We start from the raw sequence: 13,226 nt of genomic DNA, 5'->3' as shown, positions 1-13,226 counted from the left end.
TATGTGTTGTGATTACTGCGTTGTTTGCTCTGTAACCTGTTATTTCATATGCCTTGACACCGTGATTTATAGGCCTAGGGAGACAATAAGAAGACACAGCGGCAGAATAAATTCAACCGCACATTTGTTTCATTACAAAATCGGAGGGCAAAATCTGTCCGGTGAAGTCAACAAAACATTTAGCATATAACAAACAATTACATGACCCACAGCATGGTCAAGCAAGGTAATGTTTCTGAAATGTTCAGACTACTAAACAACTATTAATTTAGAACCACGGAGAGTTACCACAAGTCGCAAAAAAAAGGAGATGCCTCCACTATTCCAGCACCATTTCAACATAATCTAATCACCTCTGCTTAGTCTAATACAGTGACAACTAAAAGATACCAAAAACTATTTAATCCAATCAACGTAAACTAAATATACTGTGGATGTCCATGGAACTGATTTGTGTGTGTGTGCGCGCCCGTGCAAGTAGAAAAAACATTTGACTCACCTTACTTGTAGAGAAATGCCACTGCCATCCTCCTCTTTCATGTTGCCTAAGTGGTCTATGACTCTGTCATACAGTTGTCCTACGCTACCTGGCTGAAATACTTGCTCGCTAGCCTATGGACAACGAAACGTCAGGCCAGCTAGTTAACATTAGCATACTACATCTAGCTACAGTTGAAGTCGGAAGTTTACATACACTTAGGTTGGAGTCATTATAACTCGTTTTTCAACCACTCCACAAATTTCTTGTTAACAAACTATAGTTTTGGCAAGTCGGTTAGGACATCTACTTTGTGCATGACACAAGTAATTTTTACAAAAATTGTTTACAGACAGATTATTTCACTGTATCACAATTCCAGTGGGTCAGAAGTTTACATACACTAAGTTGACTGTGCCCCTAAACAGCTTGGAAAATTCCTGAAAATTATGTCATGGCTTTAGAAGCTTCTGATAGGCTAATTGACAACATTTGAGTCAATTGGAGTTGTACATGTGGATGTATTTCAAGACCTACCTAACTCAGTGCCTCTTTGCTTGACATCATGGAAAAATCAAAAATGAAATCAGCCAAGACCTCAGAAAAAAAATTGTAGACCCCCACAAGTCTGGTTCCCCCTTCGGAGCAATTTCCAAACGCCTGAAGGTACCACGTTCATCTGTAGAAACAATAATACGCAAGTATAAACACCATGGGACCACGCAGCCATCATACCGCTCAGGAAGGAGACGCCTTCTGTCTCCTAGAGATGAATGTACTTTGGTGCAAAAAGTGAAAATCAATTCCAGAACAACAGCAAAGGACCTTGTGAAGATGCTGGAGGAAACAGGTACAAAAGTATCTATATCCACAGTAAAACGAGTCCTATATCAACATAACCTGAAAGGCTCCTCAGCAAGGAAGAAGCCACTGCTCCAAAACCGCCATGAAAAAGCCAGACTACGGGTTGCAACTGCACATGGGGACAAAGATCGTACTTTTTGGAGAAATGTCCTCTGGTCTGATGAAACAAAACTAGAACTGTCACGGCCGTTGAAGGAGGAGGACCAAGGTGCAGGGTGGTGAGCGTACATTTTCTTTATTTAAGAATGACGCCGACAAAAAACAATAAACCATACAAAAACAAACCGTGACGCTCAAAGGCTATGTGCCCTAAACAAAGTCAACTTCCCACAAAGACAGGTGGGAAAAAAGGCTACCTAAGTATGGTTCCCAATCAGAAACAACGATAGACAGCTGTTGCTGATTGAGAACCATACCCGGCCAAAACATAGAAATAGAAAATCATAGAAACACAAAACATAGAATGCCCAACCCCAACTCACACCCTGACCAAACCAAAATAGAGACATAAAAAGGAACTCTAAGGTCAGGGCGTGACAGTACCCCCCCCCCCCCCCCCCAGAGGTGCGTACTCCGGCCGCAAAACCTAAACCTATAGGGGAGGGTCTGGGTGGGCATCTATCCGCGGGGCGGCTCAGGTGCGGGACGCAGACCCCGCTCCACCGCTGGCTCACCCCACTTTGGTGGCACCTCTGGTGCGGGGACCCTTGTAGCGGGCTCCGGACTGGGGACCCTCGTAGCGAGCCCTGGCTGGGGACCCTCGTTGCGGGCCCCGGACTGGGCACCCTCGTTGCGGGCCCCGGACTGGGCACCCTCGTTGCGGGCCCCGGACTGGGCACCCTCGTTGCGGGCCCCGGACTGAGCATCCTCGTTGCGGGGCTGGGCACCCCGACTGGGCACCCTCGTTGCTGGAGGCTCCGGACTGGGCACCCTCGTTGCTGGAGGCTCCGGACTGGAGACCTTTGTTGCTGGAGGCTCCGGACTGGAGACCTTTGTTGCTGGAGGCTCCGGACTGGAGACATTTGTTGCTCGAGGCTCCGGACTGGAGACCTTGTTGCTCGAGGCTCCGGACTGGAGACCTTCGTTGCTGGAGGCTCCAGACTGAGACCTTCGTTGCTGGAGGCTCCGGACTGGAGACCGTCGCTGGAGGCTCCGGACTGGAGAACGTCGCTGGAGGCTCCGGACTGGAGAACGTCGCTGGAGGCTCCGGACTGGAGGCCTTCGTTGGAGGCTTCGTGTCATGTCTCACCGCTGGAGGCTTCTTGCCATGGATCATCACTGGGGCTTCTTGCCATGGATCATCACTGGAGGCTTCTTGCCATGGATCATCACTGGAGGCTTCATGCCATGGATCATCACTGGAGGCTTCGTGCCATGGATCATCACTGGAGGCTTCTTGCCCTGGATCATCACTGGAGGCTTCGTGCCAGTGACCCCAAGCATTCTTCAAGTTGTGGCAAAATGGCTTAAGGACAACAAAGTCAAGGTATTGGAGTGGCCATCACAAAGCCCTGACCTCAATCCTATAGAAAATGTGTGGGTAGAACTGAAAAAGCGTGTGCGAGCAAGGAGGCCTACAAACCTGACTCAGTTACACCAGCTCTGTCAGGAGGAATGGGCCAAAATTCACCCAACTTATTGTGGGAAGCTTGTGGAAGGCTACCAGAAACGTTTGACCCAAGCTAAACAATTGAAAGCCAATGCTACCAAATACTAATTGAGTGTATGTAAACTTCTGACCCACTGGGAATGTGTTGAAAGAAATAAAAGCTGAAATAAATCACTCTCTACTATTATTTCAAATTTTTTAAATAGAGTGTTGATCCTAACTGACCTAAGACGGGGAATTTTTACTAGGATTAAATGCCAGGAATTGTGAAAAACTGAGTTCAAATGTATTTGGCTAAGGTGTATGTAAACCTCCGACTTCAACTGTAGATACGCTACACATACTGAGACAGAGGGGCGCTGTTTCTTTCGCTCGGATGCTTTCTCCGGTGAGATACAGTATGACTATTGACACTTAACAACCAATGGAACACTGTTTTCTTCCCTCTTAATTTTACCATGCATTGAGGAAGTTCCTGTATAGATATAAAATCCAACTTAATTGACCAACATTTTGGGGATTCTGAAAGAACATTTTTTGGTTCTAATTGATTCTGTTTCTCACCATGAACGATCTGTGTTATCAATTTGCTTAAAGTCATTCTAGCACTTTATAGTGAATTGTTAGACTTGCTATGAGACATGCTATAGGCGTATATCCTATACAAGTACTACTAACACTTAATAACACCGGTGGTTCATAGAAAGTAGAGCCCAACCTATATGTTTTCTTTGGGGTCCGACAACGATCCATATTTTTGTGGGACAAAACTTACCAATACCGATATATTTGCCGATTTATTTTTTGACAGCAGGGAAATTAAAAAGTGACATTTTTCCACACCAAGTTCTCTGAAATTGCCACAAATGTTGATTTCTTACATTGTGGCAATAATGAAAATGAGAATGGGCCCTTGATATCAGATAAGCATTTATTTTTTTATTTTACCTTTATTTAACTAGGCAAGTCAGTTAAGAACAAATTCTTATTTTCAAAGACGGCCTAGGAACAGTGGGCCTTGTTCATGAGATTCACTTTTTTACATTCCATTTATTGAATATCGGTCATCGGTAGAATCATCGTCCAATATCAATATGCCGGTAAAAGGCTAATATCATCCGATAATATAGATTAAACTATGTACATCGGTTAGGCTCTCAAATGATTACTTATCTGCCCACTTGGAGAGGTTAGAGGTAGCACAATATGACCGAAGTAAGCAACCCAGAATGGGCTTAAGTAGAAGAGGTGTCTTTAAAACAAAACAAAATATGAATGTATTTGAGCATCCTTGAAAAAGATATGGAAATAAATTCCAACTGATATTCTAGTTTGTTCCACAAAGTTTGAATAACCAAGCACATGGACTAATAGTAAGGCATGCAAACATTTCCAATTGTAACTATTCATTATTTTCTCTTTCTCCAGGTCAGGGATTCCTCCAGCTTCTATTCAAGCTCACTGAGCTTGGAATAAGTCAAGGGGTCTGAATACTTTGTGAAGCCATTGTATCTTATGAATGCCTCATGAGCTCAACTGTCATACCCCATCAGAACCCAAAATATAAGCTTGTTTTACTCCATTGTTTGTAAACAATGTAATTGTGAATATATAGACTCAAAACATGGTTAAAAGTTAAAAAATATAATTTTGATGTAATTTTATTTTACCTTTATTTTAACAGGGAGTCCCATTGAGACCAAGGTCTCTTTCACTATGGAGCCCTGCATTTCGCAATTTCACACATTTGACAAAATATAAAATACAAGGGAATACAAAAATACAAAATTACAAACACATTCAAGAAAAACAATCACATTGCTCAACAAATAAATCCTCGATAAATATTTTGAATTGCATGAGAGGCATCAATGTATCTAGTCTAAAAAGCAGCTTTTCTGTGTTGGAATGGTGTGGGTGTACCCCAACAACAGAATGGTGTGGGCGTACACCGGTCATTAAAAATATTCATGCAAGTAGACCGCTGATTTGAGATACAAGTTTGATGTGGGTTCAACCACATTATTTGGGTACGAGTTAACAGAATATGAACTTTTAAAAGTGAGATTTTCACTGGACAATTACTTTAACTTACTCATCAACATGCTTTTTAAAAGACAGCTTATGGTCTATCCAGATCCCCAGATATTTGTAAGCAAGAACACGATCAACATAAGCTTAAATCATTAGTCTTATTTTTTTATGCGCTCTAGAAAATGACATATACTTAGCTTTACATGTATCATGGATGGTCAGTCCTTGCATCCATAGCTCTGTCTATGAATTTGAAAGAGGTAGCATTTCTCCAGTCCCATCCCTCATCGCTTTACAAAAAAGTGTCAGGGTTTTGCTTTGTTATTATTTAAACAACAGATTTCCCCTTAAACTTCTTAAACCAGAAAGACCAAATCTACTCAAACAATCCTAAAACAAAGTAACTACTGTAGTAAGCTTTTCAGATCCAAAAAAGGCTTTTATTCTTTCTCTGACTGAGGAAAAAATAAAAGTGGTTGGCATTAGCTTGGTTGGAGATTTCCTAATAACATGCTATGACCAGAAATTACTTTTTTCTGTAGCAGGTTAGGAGAACTTACACAGCAGGTTACGAGAATTAATGTAGCAGGTTAGGAGAATTAGGTTAAGGTTAGGAAAAGGGTTAGGGTCAGGGAAAATGCTCTCCTAACCTGCTAAGAAAAGTAACTTACAGTCGTAGCTGTATCGAAGTGAGATTCCTTAAAAACACGCCACTTCGATTCTGATATGACCAGAAGTGACTTTTTAGTCACAGGTTAGGAGAACTTATGCAGCAGGTCAGGATATGTAACGTTTCAAGTTTTATTAGCATGGTTAGAAGAATTAGGTTAAGGTTAGCGAAAATGCTCTCTACCTGCTACGAAAAGTCACTTCCGGTCATAGCTGTATTTAGGGAGTCCCGTATCGAAGTGCCGTGTTTTTAGGCATCCTCACTAGCTACCACAGCCACAGTCATAAACCCTGCCCATTTCTACAATTCATCTTCTTCAGAAAAAAGAAGACACCTGCACACTGCTCTTTATTAAGCTCTGACGAAGGCCTTGAAGCCGATACGTAAAGCTTATTAAAGAGCAGTGGTACTATCAAGAGCAGTGTGCGGGTTTCTTCTTTTTTCTCATCTTATTCAACTGTTACCATGCACCTGCAACAAAGATAGCTCAGATGTGCGAGTGCCTTTTGAATGACAATTTATCTTCTTAAAATATAATTTTAAACCGAACCCTAACCCAAAGGACGTCCAGCCAACTTGACAACCATAGGAAGCATTGGAGTCAACGTCCTCCTATAGTTCCTCCCACCAGCCTCCGCTGCTACAGTTGTTGGTTCTTAAACTAACGATTTTTTTTGCCATATTAGCATTGACATGAAATCAGTCAAAACACCTCAAAACAAGACATGGTATCAAGAACAGATGAAACTAGCTACTTACGATTTCCAACATTGCAGTTTCTTGTCGTTAGCTATCTGATCATCCAGAATCACTACAACACACTGACTTCTGCCCCATTGAAGCGTCCCATCGTTTTCGTGACTGGTAAACGGCCTATGGTAATGGTAAACGGTCTATCGCCATTTATTCACCATCTTTGATATCTTTTAGGTCTTGATTTATTTTGTATTTGTATAGTTTTGCTTTTTTACAGCAGGTGGCAGTAGTGCGCTGTCTTTGAAAACTTAGAGAAGCTGTTCGTCCTGCAGGTGCACCGCACTATGTTCTTTCTCCCATCATGCGTTGCGTTTTGACGCTCTTCAGAGGACACGGCAAGAGGTCAGTTTATTAGACGTTTAGCGCAGAGGTAGGCCTTCTTTCTTAACTAATAAAATATTATTGTTCTGTGAACTAAGATGCGCGACATTTTGAACAATCGAACTTGTGTCGTCATTAACAGTCATACAGAAGTGAATAATAGGTTTATGTGGCTGTTTGGCTAGGAGACGACTAACGTTAGCTAGCTACAGATTGCTATAAGCACACCTGTGCTAGTCTATATTTATGAGCTAGCTAACTAGTTTATTAAGAGTGAGATGGCTAACAATCTCGTCTTGCATGTTAACTAATTTAGTCAAATTACTCAACTTTCCATTTACCTCTAGTTGGATAGCGATGTCTAGTTAGCATAGCTAGTTTAGCTAGCTATACACATTATCTGCCAAGTAGCTTGCTAGTACTTTGACATTGACTCAATGCATTGCCAATGCACTAGTACCCAGCGCCAGCTAGCTACGTCGGACGTAGAAAAGCTGTAACGTTAGGTAGTTAGTTGTATCCCTCAGTGAATAGTTTTGGGCAGTTTAGAACACTGACGAGGGATGAATTCACTGCGGTTTGCAAGTGTTTTGGGTGATTGTCGGGGTTTATTTGTATTGTTGAGATGTGGTGTGTCTATCGGCTGTGTCCTGTAGTACAATTTTGCTGTTTTATTGATTAATTTAATTATTAAGTTTGTTCTGAGCACCATTGTGAAAGAGACCCTGGTCTAAATTGTGCTACCCTGAATAAATACAAGTGAAAAAAAATTGTCTTGTGAAAACTGGCATAAGCGCAGTTATTGCAGGCCAAGGGTAGGAGCTAGGTCATGTCTTGACTGATTAATCAGGCTGTGGTACACAATTCATTTGGTGTATATACAGCATGAAACATTTGTGGACAAAATCGTATAAATGTAATTTACAAGCCAGAATGTTGAATAAAATTWAATTTTTTACTTTACCGGTTGTCTGCGGTTTGTCCTGAAGATTCTCAAATTTGAGTATGTTCAAATGTAATTTCATTCTAGCTTGTAAACAACATTTACATGATTTTGTACACATGTCTCAGGCTGGATATACATATTAAGTGTGTATTACAGCTTGATTAATCACACTAGGACATGTCAATTGGGTCCATGTTTAAGGAAGTAGAATTGGACTACAAGCTGCTAGCCTGATTCGAATTGCAAGTATTCCGATGTCATTTTAGGCAAGGATGATTGTGATTATGCAAATTGGTTGAGATTTGTGTTATTCAATGTTTTGATTAGTATGAGTGTTTTGCAGATTGAAATCAGTCAAAATGTCTGACGTAATTGAAGAGAAGATCAAGAACTACAGAACGGCTCCTTTTGATGCCCGGTTCCCCAACACCAACCAGACCCGAAACTGCTTCCAGAATTATCTGGGTAACAACCACCACACTCTCTACCTTGTTGTTTGCCATTCAGAGCCGTACACAGATATGTTTAGGCCTATATGGCTCTGGTGCTGTTGTCCTTTCAAACCATAGACCTTATTCAAACTGGATATTCAAATACTTCAAATCTCTCAGGCATCTCATACATTCACAGGCAAAGTTATTTTCTATGCTAAACCAGTGTATGCTTAAATAAGGGTTTTTGAAGAATGAATCCACTTCGGCTAGGGTTGGCAGTCATATAACATGTGACAAGGGGTACTCTGTTGGTCGATTTAGGTCACGCTGTGAATAAGGTCCACAGCATCGATTATCATCCAAAACACCATGACATGGCTATCATTACATTCACCCAATATGTCTTGCAGTTACAATGATAATAGTCCCCATGTTCTTTTGAGTCAGACCCACTGTGGGTGGTTGCCATGTCACTTGCTGAATTCAACTTGAGCTTTAACCAAAGCAGGTAACGCTATAGCCAGGTTGATGTCCGTCCGTGACAGTTCACTTATTTAAATTGTTTCACTTGCTCGAATGGCTTTTGCTGCGTTGATTCTGGTACCTGCGTGAGTGCTTAGTTAACTAACCCAAATGCAGAATGGGCACCCGCTGTTTAGTTTTTTCCCTATTTGTGATTCATGTTTTGGTTTTATTTAGGCCATTTGTTAATTTACAAATGAATTTACAGTTGTGTAGCCTAGTACAATGTGAACACCTTAATTGTCAACTGACATTTACAACTGCCACTCACCATAATGAGACCTCATCTAGTCAGATTGCTATTGACTACTATTGTTATTTGAATACTTGAACGATCCTTGTGTATTAAGTGTAGAATACTGGCACTTAATGGGTTAAATTTTATGAAAATATTCCCTTGGTCAGTTCATATGCATTGACGTTATTCTGCACATATGTCCCTTCTTCCGTCCAGACTTCCACAGATGTAACAAGGCTCTGTCCGACAAAGGCCAAGACGTGGCACCCTGTGACTGGTACCAGAGAGTCTACAAAAGCCTGTGTCCCTTGAGCTGGGTATGTGTCACTAGTTAAATGGTTCTCTCTGCACCATACTGCCCTACAGTTAGTGTTGAACACTAATGTATATGTACCCCTGAAGAGACTTATATTTAAATCAGTGGTGCCAGTCATCAAGTAATGCAAGGTTAAAGGTGATGTGGCAGGTTAGTAGTTTCAAGACAAACTCCCCCTCTTCCTTTCTCAATTGTCATCTGTTATGTCATTTTGTTGTCTGCCATGGGACATTTACTGAGTTTCTCTCTCTCTTGCTCCAAGGTGGCAAAATGGGACGATCAGGTTGAAGCTGGAAGTTTCCCCGGGAAAATCTAAATGGACACTTCTTCCACTGATCTCGTGTCCTTTCCCCCGACTTCCCTTATGCACATCTTAATGTCTCTGTCAAGCATTTTGATGTTTCTGTAAAAATGACTAATAAATATTTTATGTCGTGATGATATTTGGTCATGCTGACTTTGGTGGTTTAGTGTTGGACAGTCCCATAAATTAATCCACAAGACAGGATAGGTTGGTATATTAAAAAGGTACAATAGAATTTAGTAAACTAATTGCTGACATTCGGTTGGACATACTGCCAAATTCTCTAAAACAATGGAGACAGCTTATGGTAGAGAAATTAACATTAAATTCTCGGCAACAGCTCTGGTGGACATTCCTGCTGTCTGCTTGCCAATTGCCAAGTGTTATGACAAAACAGCACATTTTAAAGTGGCCTTTTATTGTCCCCAGCACAAGGTGCACATGTGTAAGGATCATGCTGTTTAATCAGCTTCTTGATATGCCACACCTGTCAGGTGGATGGATTATCTTGGCAAAGGATAAATGCTCAATAAACAGATTTGTGCACAACATTTTAGATTAGTTGTGTATGAAACGTTTTATTTATTTTTGTTCAGTATACATTCAGGAATACTCAATAATGAYGAGAGAATGTGAATAACCACAGAGTACAATGACACCTGGTAGCCGACCAGGTCAGAGTATGTAGACTAAAATGCTGCTACAGTAGATGTAGTTCCTAGAAGTAGTCTGTTTAGAAACCAACATGTGCGCAACTATGGGGGAAAAACAGCCGGGTTTGGCTTAGATTGTCATGTTAAAATAATGGGCATCATGCCAACCCAGAGATGGCGCTAGTGGGAGACCTATCTAGGATATATAAATAGTTGCGTTATGAGTTTCTGATCAGGATGTCGTAACATGTGATACCGAGTAAAGGATTATGCTTGCATTAACACCAAACTTTCCGACGTGAGTTATTCACATAACATGGTGTCAGAGAAATAAACCCAAAGCCAAGCGCTATGGAAAAGAGGATACGGTTTGTGGACAAGGTAATCGTCCGATAAAGGCAAACAAGTGGAAGAATTGAGCGAGGACGAAGAGACTGCAATATCTCTCAGTCAAATTCCGGTGCCAGGCGCCATGGACATGAAAGGTGATTTGTATCAAAACTGGTTGTTTTTCAGTGATCAGTGGGAGAATTATGAAATCGTTACCGTCTTAGATAAAAATAAATAAATTAAAAGACCCGCATGTGCGAGTGGCAATACTGCTTAGCGTTATTGGAAGAGAGTGCCATATGCTTCAGCGTTATCTAGAAATGGGGAAGAGGGTAGAAACAAACCCGAAGAAAATCCTTGACGTTTTACAAAGACATTTTGAACCCACTCGTAATGAGAGTTATGAAGATTCATTTTTAACACGTGAACAAACTCAAGCAGCGCCTGATTCATGTGATTTCGGAGAGACGAAATGCTCAGAGACAGACTTGTGATTGGCTGTAAAGATGAGAGCAAGTATGCTGCGCTAACCATAATTTACGCTGACTAAAGCCATAGATATATGCAGATCAAGCGAACAGACACAGATCCAATTAATAAAGATGACCACTGTCTCTGAACAGACAGAATCTGTCAATTATGCCACCCAGAACAAATACAGAGGCCATGTGGAAACTTAAATAATCGGACAGTAATGCAATGCGGAAAAATTCTGAAGATAGGTGCATGTTCTGTGGATCAACACACGCAAGAGCCAAATGCCCAGCATATGGGGTTGTATGCAAATTCCGTGGGAAAAAATAACAATTTTGCTAAAGTGTGCAGACAAAGTAAGCCTGCCAATCTGCTAGAACAGGATACATGCAGTGATCAAAATGATGACGAAGAAAAGTGGACATGCAATACATGACAGATGTCAATTCTGTTCAAAGTGGCAAAGATAAATGGTTTACAAACGTAAAGCTTGCCCCACTGACGTGTGATAACTGTGATTATGATCCAAGCAGCACTCAAATGCCAGCTAGACAGTGGCTCAACTGTCAATATACCTGGCTACAGAGACTTTATGTAAGTGATGGAGATGCAAAGCCACAACCAAGCAAGGCAAGGCTAAGGCTGTTTGATKGCTCGGTTATTACACCAGTAGGGGAGTGTGAACTACAAGCCAATCATGATGAGGAAACGTGCTAAAGTTCCAAGTGGTGAAAACCTTCCAAAAGCTTCTCCTTTCAGCAGGAACGTGAGAAAAGCTTAAGTTGCTACAGCTCAACCACCAACATGTTGTTCATCATGTCAGCACTCAAGAAAAACAAAAGGTCCCATCAGACTTGAACTCCTCAGAGGCAATACTGAAACAGTTTGAGGACGTTTTTTAAGGGATGGGGGCTCTGCCAGGTGAGCTCCACCTGGTGGTAGATGAGGCTGTTAGACCAGTTCAACAGCTTCCCCCGCCGAATCCCCATTCCACTGAAGGAAAAGATACTAAAGGCTGTTGATTCAATGGAGGAACAGGGTGTCATTACGAAGGTCACCAAAGAGTACATCCATCCTGGTAAGGGACTACTGGACATACAGAGACAAACTCACAATGCAGGAAGAGGTCRTCTGCAAAGGCGATAGGGCGGTAGTGCCAGAAGCTCTACGCCCGATGATTCTCTCTCGTATCCATGCAGGGCACTCGGGTCGAAGCCAGTCTCAGGAAAGCCAGATACTCAGTATTCTGGCCCAACATGACCCAAGAAATGAAACGTTTTGTGGCTGTGTGCAGCATATGTAGTGCTAATCTACCTAAGCAGCAAAAGGAAACGCTGCACCCACATGACGTACCAGCACGTCCTTGGTCTAAAGTGAGAATGGATCTGTTCACAGTAAAGAATCTTCCTTTTCTGATTATAGTGGACTACTATTCAGATTTTTGGGAGGTGGAGAAGTTGACACAACAGCCGCTTGCATCATCGACTGTTGTAAGCAGCAGTTTAGCAGATTTGGCATACCTGACAGTGGTGGTGTTACGGATAATGGGCCCCAGTTCATGAGTCAAGACTTTGCTTTGGTTTCAAAAGCCTGGGAGTTCCATCATGTGACCTCCTCACCCTACCACAGTCAGAGTAATGGTAAGGCGGAGTCAGCAGTGAAAATAGCAAAGGCTATGCAGGAAGGCACAGATGTGTGGCAAGCCATTTTGGCGTCGGGTAAATACTCCCATAGAGGGCTTCGGCAGCAGTCCTGTGCAGAGCTTAATGTCTAGACACTCCCGCTCTCTGTTGCCAACAGCTCCCAAGCTCCTCGCACCAAAGGTCATTAGGGATGTTCAGGCACACCAACGTGCACATCAGGACAAGTCAAAACATTACTATGACCAGCATGCAAAAACATCTGCCTGTGATAAAACAAGTGCTCCTGTCACCTCACTCCAGGGATGCCACATGGAGTCACGGCACACGCATAGGGCAAATCAGCGCAAAGTCATGTGAAGTGGAAGTAAAGGGACGAAAGTATCGAAGGAACCGGAAGGACATACGCCCAGTTCAGAAGAGCATAGGGCACAGAAGGGCTACATGGGAAGACTGTGAATATCCTCTGGATAGTGTGGGCAGGAGACAGGTAAGACCCCACCAGGGCAGTTATCTCTGCCGACCGTGCCTCCACAACTTTAGGAAGATGTGGAAGAGGAAGGAGAGGCCCTGAGGCTCCCAGAGGTGCCCAACGTCCCAGAGGTGCCAGGAGAGGACCTGAGGATCCCAGAGGTGC

The 13,226-nt window shown here is 42.3% G+C and overlaps 1 protein-coding gene across 2 annotated transcripts; it reads left to right on the top strand.

Moving 5' to 3' along the window:
- Positions 1-6,659: 6,659 nt before the first annotated feature.
- On the top strand, positions 6,660-9,631 carry LOC111955382 (cytochrome c oxidase subunit 6B1). Of its 2 annotated transcripts, none has more exons than XM_023975610.2 (4): positions 6,660-6,753; positions 8,022-8,143; positions 9,089-9,189; positions 9,451-9,631. In XM_023975610.2, exons 1-4 carry the CDS (start codon positions 6,713-6,715, stop codon positions 9,502-9,504), a joined length of 318 nt encoding a protein of 105 aa, XP_023831378.1. In that variant the 5' UTR covers positions 6,660-6,712; the 3' UTR covers positions 9,505-9,631. The 2 variants fall into 2 exon arrangements, with proteins under 2 accessions (XP_023831378.1, XP_023831379.1); XM_023975611.2 differs by having other exon boundaries at positions 6,674-6,781.
- Positions 9,632-13,226: the final 3,595 nt, after the last annotated feature.

The sequence above is a fragment of the Salvelinus sp. IW2-2015 genome, linkage group LG30 (genome assembly GCF_002910315.2).
Source record: "Salvelinus sp. IW2-2015 linkage group LG30, ASM291031v2, whole genome shotgun sequence".
Taxonomy (NCBI): Eukaryota; Metazoa; Chordata; class Actinopteri; order Salmoniformes; family Salmonidae; genus Salvelinus; species Salvelinus sp. IW2-2015.
This window is presented reverse-complemented; position numbering and strand designations above follow the sequence as displayed.

What these genes read in the sequence shown, in the direction of transcription:
- LOC111955382 (XM_023975610.2), top strand. Translation starts at nt 6,713, where the DNA reads ATGCGTTGCGTTTTGACGCTCTTCAGAGGACACGGCAAGAG. An exon ending in CTGCTTCCAGAATTATCTGG is followed by an intron (nt 8,144 to 9,088) that starts GTAACAACCACC and finishes TCTTCCGTCCAG; the next exon opens with ACTTCCACAGATGTAACAAG. An exon ending in GCCTGTGTCCCTTGAGCTGG is followed by an intron (nt 9,190 to 9,450) that starts GTATGTGTCACT and finishes TCTTGCTCCAAG; the next exon opens with GTGGCAAAATGGGACGATCA.